General features: G+C 38.3%; 2 protein-coding genes across 2 annotated transcripts; one reads left to right on the top strand and one right to left on the bottom strand.

Moving 5' to 3' along the window:
- LOC107944089 (anthocyanidin 3-O-glucosyltransferase 5) lies at nucleotides 1-1,437 on the top strand. The gene has a single exon (XM_016877906.2). It carries the CDS (start codon nucleotides 1-3, stop codon nucleotides 1,435-1,437), a length of 1,437 nt encoding a protein of 478 aa, XP_016733395.1.
- Nucleotides 1,438-3,290: 1,853 nt separating this feature from the next.
- Nucleotides 3,291-6,045, bottom strand: LOC107944092 (uncharacterized). The gene is made up of 6 exons (XM_016877910.2): nucleotides 5,742-6,045; nucleotides 4,954-5,056; nucleotides 4,520-4,575; nucleotides 3,785-3,949; nucleotides 3,577-3,690; nucleotides 3,291-3,482 (listed from the first exon to the last, which is right to left on the bottom strand). Exons 1-6 carry the CDS (start codon nucleotides 6,006-6,008, stop codon nucleotides 3,390-3,392), a joined length of 798 nt encoding a protein of 265 aa, XP_016733399.2. The 5' UTR covers nucleotides 6,009-6,045; the 3' UTR covers nucleotides 3,291-3,389.
- Nucleotides 6,046-7,865: the final 1,820 nt, after the last annotated feature.

The following is a 7,865-nucleotide window of genomic DNA, read 5'->3' on the forward strand; positions in this document are numbered from 1 at the left end:
ATGGTGCAATCAAACCAAAAGCCCCATCTTGTATTACTATCCGCCCCTGCTCATCTCCAACCTGTTATTGAGCTCGGGAAACGCATTGTCACTTGCCAGGATGTTAAGGTAACAATTATAGTTGCTTCTTTTGTCCAATCAGCTCCAGCGGAATCCCGTATGGTCCAAGCTGCGTTGGCTACAAAACTCTTCGATGTCATCCACCTCCCACCAGCTGACATATGCAACCTCGTTGAACCTGGTGATAAGGGAATCACATCACTTTCTGCGGCCATGCATGTCGTCAAGCCTGATTTTCAGGCCGCTATATTGGGTTTGGAGACTCTGCCAACTGCTCTCGTCGTTCACGTCTTTGCGATCGAGTGTTTAGGAATTGCGGATGAGCTTAAGATCCCAAAATATGTTTTTGTTTCCACAAATGCATGGTTTCTTGCTACGATTGTATACACTCCGGTTCTAGACAAGGAAGTAGAAGGAGAGTATGCCGATAAGAAAGAACCATTTGCTCTTCCAGGTTGTTCGTCGATTCGAGCAGAAGATTTGCCAGATCCCATGTTGTTACGAACGAAAGCGAATTACCGTGAATTTCTGAAAATAGGTATAGAGATTCCAAAGGCCGATGGGATTTTGGTGAACGCATGGGAAGAATTGCAGCCTAAAACACTGGCCTCTTTGAGAGATGGTAACCTCTTGGGTGGTGTTGTTAAGGCACCAATATTCCCAGTCGGTCCGATAAACTCCGAGGGGTCTTCGGCACTGAAGAGCGAGTTATTTGACTGGCTGGACAAGCAAACTACTGACTCAGTTCTTTACATATCTTTTGGAAGTATGGGAGGGCTCTCACTTGAGCAAATGTTGGAATTAGCTTTGGGTTTAGAGTTGAGCCAGCAAAGGTTTATATGGGTAGTTCGTCCGCCGATAGAAAAATCAGGCAGCGGCTCCGTTCCCAAGTTTGGGAACATTGGTGACGATATGTCGAGTTACTTGCCTGAAGGGTTCATCTCAAGGACCCGAGACAGGGGAGTGATTGTTCCACAATGGGCCCCACAAGTGGAAATCCTGAGTCATCCATCTTGTGGGGGATTTTTCACGCATTGTGGTTGGAATTCCGCAATAGAATGCATCACCAATGGATTGCCAATGATCGCTTGGCCACTATACGCTGAGCAAAGGATGAATGCTACATTGCTGACGGAGGAAATGGGCATAGCTCTTCGATCTGAAACCTTACCATCAAAGGGTGTTGTGGGGAGGGAGGAGATAGAGAAGATGGTGAGGAAGATTTTTGTGGATGAGGGTGGACGTCAAATGAGGGCCAGAGTGAAGGAACTGAAACTTAGTGCTGAGACAGCTTGGAGCAATGGTGGTTCATCATATGATGCACTAGCTAAAATGGTGAAACACAGCCAGAAAAAAGCTATAGAAATCGATGTTTAACGGCAATGTGTGTCTCCAAAATAAAATTTGTGGCAATTATCATGCCAAAGGAATATTTCCTAGACTCTTTTACCCTTTCAATTATTTTTTATTTACATTTATTTTATTTTTAAAATCGGATTAGTTTTAGAAAATTAGGTTTTTTTTCTCAAATTTAGAGAAATAGACCGATTTTAAAGAGAAAGAGAAAATGTTAATAAAAAAAAAGTATAGATGTGGAACAATATCATACTACCACATCATCACATGGATCCAAAATTGAGAAAATTGTCAAGTTTAGGTATATTTCAAGGATTAAGTTGGAAAAAGTTGTCAAGTTTATGGATTAAATGTTGCTTTATCCCTTTTTATCCATAAATTTGATAAAAAAATTCAATTTCTTAATAAAATAAACGAGACAAAGGACAACCTAATTCAATATGGAGGGATTAGAATCCGCCATAAGCAGCTCCCAAACAAAAGGCGGAAGTTCCTCCAGTAGATGAAATCGCAATAACTCTGGATCTTCAATTTTGGCCAAAAGATTTGCCACTCTGTTCTACACCAGAGGAATATGTCTGACACGAACCTCCCAAGATTGAATATGCACGTGATGTATCAGTTGGAGCTCTATCAGTCTACTATCCGCGGCACCACCAGTAAGAATAATCTCAACCAACAGAGTGTTATCACACTCCAATTCCAACTTCCAAAATTCCTTATTCCATGCTAATTGAAGCCCTTCAATCACCGCCCTTGCTTCAACTTGAAATATTGGACCTCCTCCAATCGACATTGAAAAACTACATAGCTACAACCCATTAACATATCTGATAACACCTCCAATAGAGGCACAAGCCCTTTAAGAGAACACAACACCATCAATTAAGTTTAACATAACCCTTTTCAGGAGGCAACCAATGTGAGCCTACTACCTGAGGGTAAGAATGAGAAGATTTGGAATATGTTGATAAACAGTTCTCGTCCAACTTGTGCCTATGTCCACTATTTCTTGAATACAACGGTGAGCATCTAAGAAAACAAACATATTTAGAGTGTTCCAAAGTAGCAAACAAATAAAAGGAATTAAATTATTTTTGTCCATATTAGTTCCTGAATTTAGCAACATTCTAATTTTAAGGTCCATGTGATGATGTGACCTTATGATATTGTATCATATCATCACTTAAATTTTAGGTGATTACATGGCACATGAACAAAATTAAAAAAAAAATTCATGGACTAATATGTAAAATTTATGTAACAAATTAATCCTTTTTATTAAAAATAAATTCCCACTTAATTATTGCGGTGACTCACGCCCCCACCAACTCTCTAGCAGCCAGCCACAATGGCTCATTTCAAGATTCTAGAGGTCACACTACACTCCTTTCCGCCAAAGACCTCCTCAAGGTCTCCAAAAACATGGAGACCCCTACGGAATTGTGTGTATCAGAATAGACCAAACCAGCAGAACACATTCAGCTTAGAATAACAAGTTCATCGGAATAGACCAAACCAGCAGAACCCGTCCAGCTAGGAATGACAAGGTCACGTTCCGAGTCGATGACAAGTTTCTTAGCTCCGAGGACAGTAAGATTGTTGTTGAGTTTTATGCGACTGTGTGGGTTAAAGATGCCTTTGATAGGATGTGTTTAAGTTAACACCAACGATATTTTCCACTTGCGGTCCATGACCGATGCTAAGATTAACAACTCAGCCACGAATACTGTCACACTTTAAATCCACCGTCCGTCGGGCCACCCCCAAGAGATTCTCAGCATGGAGGTTGCCCTTGTTGATAGTATCATGCGTAGCTTATTATACCTTTATAGCTAATGAAATTCAATCAAACAATAAAGATAAGGAGATTATAACCATACAAGACTCGATAAGTATTTGCACTAGAAGTATTACATTGTATATTGAAATGGAAATCAATAAATATCAAAATTTGGAGAGATTTACAGCAATCATATTCTCCTCATCTGTGGGTAATTTTCAAGTAATTCTTCAACCGACAATGAATCAGTTTCATCTTGTGGGCTCCATAGCACCTCTACACCCTAAAGGAAAAAAAAGGAGAATTCACTTACTGGTGACATCAATGGTGAATCCAAATAAAAGCTTGGATATCATGTGAAGATTCCCGGTACTAACCTTAATTTTGCTAGAGCTGATATCTGCCAAATATTGCAAGGCTTCCTTCACATTGTCGGTGGTGTTGATAGTAGGCAGTTTGTGTGCACCTTGAGCTGCCACCAGAACTGTTACCTGTGAATGAAACATGTTTGAAGTTGATGAGATTGATACGGGATTGAAAAATCCAAATGAAATAGCAGAAAGAACACTAGACCCAAACTCGTACCACTATCCGGTCCTTGTCACCTTTGTCGCCATTCAGAACAACTGCTCTTTGCCTTTTAATGTTGTTGACGTTTACCAGTGTCTCTACATCAAATTTAAGGCGTTCTTCCTTGGAAAGCCGTTGAAATTGCTGTTCAGCACTTCCAATAGTCCAATGATGAGTTACCTATAAGGCAAAAAAGACATCAGTCACAATGAACTAGTTAATGTCTAGTTTTGATGGGTCTAAAATTGACTAGTGTTGTCCCCTTTTACTTTAATTTGTCAGACATTGTTCTTCACCAAAACTGAAAATTTAGACATTGTTAAACTTTGCTGTTATATCACTGACTTGGAAATCAGCAGTTTCACAATTTATATGTAAGTAATTAGCAAAAATCAATAATTCAACAATTTATATGTGACACAGAAGCAAAAATCAGCAGTTCAAGTTCATGTGATTATCAACACCTGGACTAACTTCTAGGTTTTAGTGAAGTACCAGATTTTGATAAATTAGAGGGACTAACTTATCAATTTTCGAGAAGTAAAGAGAAATTCAAAATCAGATCAGTTTTAATGTCCAATAGGCTCATTAATGGCACATTTTTCTAATACACAGGAACTGAGAACTGCAACTTTGGGGCAATCTACTAGTTGGAACAAGAACAGTAAAGTTTTTAAGCTGATTAAAGCCTGCAACAAATCATGATGATATGAAGTACGAGGCACCATTAAGTATGCAAGTTGGACTTACAGATGAATAGCCATGAAGATAGCAATGTGGATGGTGAAGCAATGATGATACAGTTTCTGAATCCAAAAACAAAAGATGAAAAAAACACAAAAATTAGATAAAATTCTAGCAACATCGCGCTTCCAATAACTCCTGTAGAATTGAATTAGCATTTCAGTGCTTGTCAAGTACATCTTGATTCGCAAGGACATTCTAGAGTTTTACAACAGAGTAGTGGAGTAGCATATTATCATGTTTCATGTCATGAGGATCATGTTGTTGTTTACAAAAACCAAGGCTAATGAGACCTTGACTGAAATAGCAAAGACCGAGACCCTGAGACCTTTAGCACCCAGGTTAGAGTCTCACTTGTGCAAATTGTGTATAGGTCAGTTAGTTATTCAATTCAGTGCTTGTAAGTTGTAACTTCAAGGGGGAAAAAGAAAAAGGAAAACCTTCTAATATGATGTTCCAGCCCTTTGCAGTAGAAGTGTCCGTTGTGGAGGCAATTTCGGTGAGTTCCTTTTGCAATGAACGGGCTTTCGCGGACAAGCCAACCTGAAGAAAAGAGGAAGGAGGCATTTGGTGTACTTCCTATAAGAAGATTGCATCGTATATAAACACGCAAATTAAAAAAATAAAGGAATCCCACTCCTTTTGCCTTTAAAATTTTTCTCAAGCACCAACTAGCAAATACAAAATGGAAATCAATTTCATCAAGAAAAACAGCAACAATTAAATAATGAGGGCAGTTTCATTGTTTTGGACCCAAAGCTAACATGAGATCAACCTATTGGGACAGCCTTGACTGATATAATGGAAGGGTTTTTCATTATAAGAAGATTTTCAAAAGCACCAAGTATTTTCAGCCTTTTAAGTCTATAATGGATGCTCAATTATATGCAAATTGTATACATAAAATTTTAATTTTAATAACAAACCATTAGAGCTTGTTACCGACATATAGCAGCACCATTTTAAGTTACTTAATAAAATACAAATAATTATACTAACCCAAGGCATTTTTTTTAATCAAAATCAGAGTTTAATGCATATACAATTAAACCAAAAATCAAAATCTCATTTATATAATTGCATCAAATCGAAGTTCAATTATAGCATTACAAATTGGATCTATATCTCTAAATCAGTTGAGGGTATGTTCATCTTTAGTTAAATGATAATGATAATAATAATAAAATTTGTTGATTAAGAATAGTAAAGCAAGAAATTTGAGCATTACCTGAACTTGAAGAATACTTGTTCGATTTTGCACGGTGCTACTATATACAATAACTGAAGCTACTCCCATGAAAATGGTTAAAATTAAATAAGAAACAGCCGCCGACGCAGGTCCACTCTCTTGATCGACGCTCCTCGGGAAACCAGGCTGGGAATGATGATAATGATGATGGTGACGGTGATGAAGATCATGATGATCGTAATGATGATAATCATCATCATTACGGTGTGATGGCGGGCTCTCTGAAGAGAAAGAAGAGCCACCCATCCGACCACCGCTAGCAGCGGAGACTTCATATAGTGTTGAATATTGGCAATATCCCACATTAGGAAAAGATAGAAAGGGAGGGGGTTTGGTTTGTTATATATAGAACCCCTCCCCCTTTGGTTGTATCATCCCAAAATCTTCTCCTTTGTAATATTTCTAGAGGAAATATTAATTTGGTAGTGTCCGAGGACGTAAGCTAAATTGGCCGAACCTCGTTAAAACTCTGGTATTTTATTTCTTATTTGTTTGCTTTTATTTAATAGCTTTATGTTGGTTATATTTATTTAGTTATTATTGCTATAAATATCTAAGTGAGTTCTGTCTAGTTGTTGGGTTTTAAGCGGGACCATTGTGACCCCTCCAATTTAACTGGGAATTTTCTTAGTATAATTGTTGGCATAATAATTATCTAAATATTTCTGATAATATTGTTATTAATATTATCGTCGCTTCCGCAACAATTGGTATCCGAGCCAAGGTTTTGTAGTATGCTCTGTGTTTGCAGCTTAGTCTGATCTTACACATCAGAAACATTTCCTAAAGCTTGTGGGTATTCTGCATTTGGTGGCTATTAAGTAGAAGCTATGGCAAAAATGACAGAAGAAAAACCATCCATATCAACAACTTCCACTTCGTACATTTTGCCGAGGATTGGAACTGCAAATACGAGATTTGTAGTGGAAATTTTTGATGGAACAGGTCATTTCGGCATGTGGCAAAGTGAGCTTCTAGATGCCCTATTTCAACAGGGTCTAGATATTGCCATTGAGGAAGAAAAACCAGAAGGGGTTGATGATAAAGAATGGAAGACCATCAACCGATTGGCATGTGGTACAATTCGATCATGTCTTTCCAGAGAGCAGAAGTATATATTCAGTAAAGAGACTTCTGCAAGTAAATTGTGGAAAGCATTGGAGGAGAAATTTCTGAAGAAGAACAGTCAAAATAAGTTACATATGAAGAAAAGACTGTTTCGTTTCAGTTATGTTCCTGGTACCACGATGAACGAGCACATTACCAATTTTAATCAGCTGGTGGCTGATTTGTTGAATTTGGATGTGACTTTTGAAGACGAAGACTTGGCGTTAATGTTGTTGGGATCGCTTCCAGAGGAGTTTGAGTACCTTGAAACTACTTTACTTCATGGAAAGTCGGAAGTAACTTTCAATGAAGTAACTGCTGCATTGTATAGCTATGAACTACGCCGAAAGGATAAGTTGAAAGGTTCAAGTGAAGCAGCAGTGGAAGCATTGGTAACAAGAGATCGTCAGAAAAGTCAGTCTAAGGGGAAGAGAAGAAAGTCCAAAGGTCGAGTTGTTGCCAAAGATGAATGTTCCTTTCGCAAAGAAAAAGGACATTGGAAGAAAGATTGTCCAAAATTGAAGAAAAAAGGGAAGACTCCGCAAGATGCAAATGTTGCAGAATGCAATAGTGAAGCAGAGTCAGACTTTTCTCTTAGTATGACATCTTCAACATTATATGCAGATGAGTGGATCATGGATTCTGGTTGTTCCTATCATATGTGTCCCATTCGGGAATGGTTCTTTGAATTTCAAAAACTAGATGAAGGGGTTGTTTACATGGGTAATGATAACACATGTAAAATAGCCGGGATAGGTTCAATTAAACTGAGGAGTCATGATGGATCTACTAGAATTTTGCGGGATGTACGATATGTCCCAAAGTTGAAGAAGAATCTCATCTCTTTGGGGTCGTTAGAATCTAAAGGCCTAGTTGTGACAATACGAGATGGAGTTCTTAAAGCAACTTCAGGAGCATTGGTGATGTTGAAAGGCATAAGAAAGAACAATCTGTATTACTACCAAGGTAGTACAGTGGTCGGGACAACAGCAGCAG

The sequence above is a fragment of the Gossypium hirsutum genome, chromosome A02, assembly GCF_007990345.1.
Source record: "Gossypium hirsutum isolate 1008001.06 chromosome A02, Gossypium_hirsutum_v2.1, whole genome shotgun sequence".
Taxonomy (NCBI): Eukaryota; Viridiplantae; Streptophyta; class Magnoliopsida; order Malvales; family Malvaceae; genus Gossypium; species Gossypium hirsutum.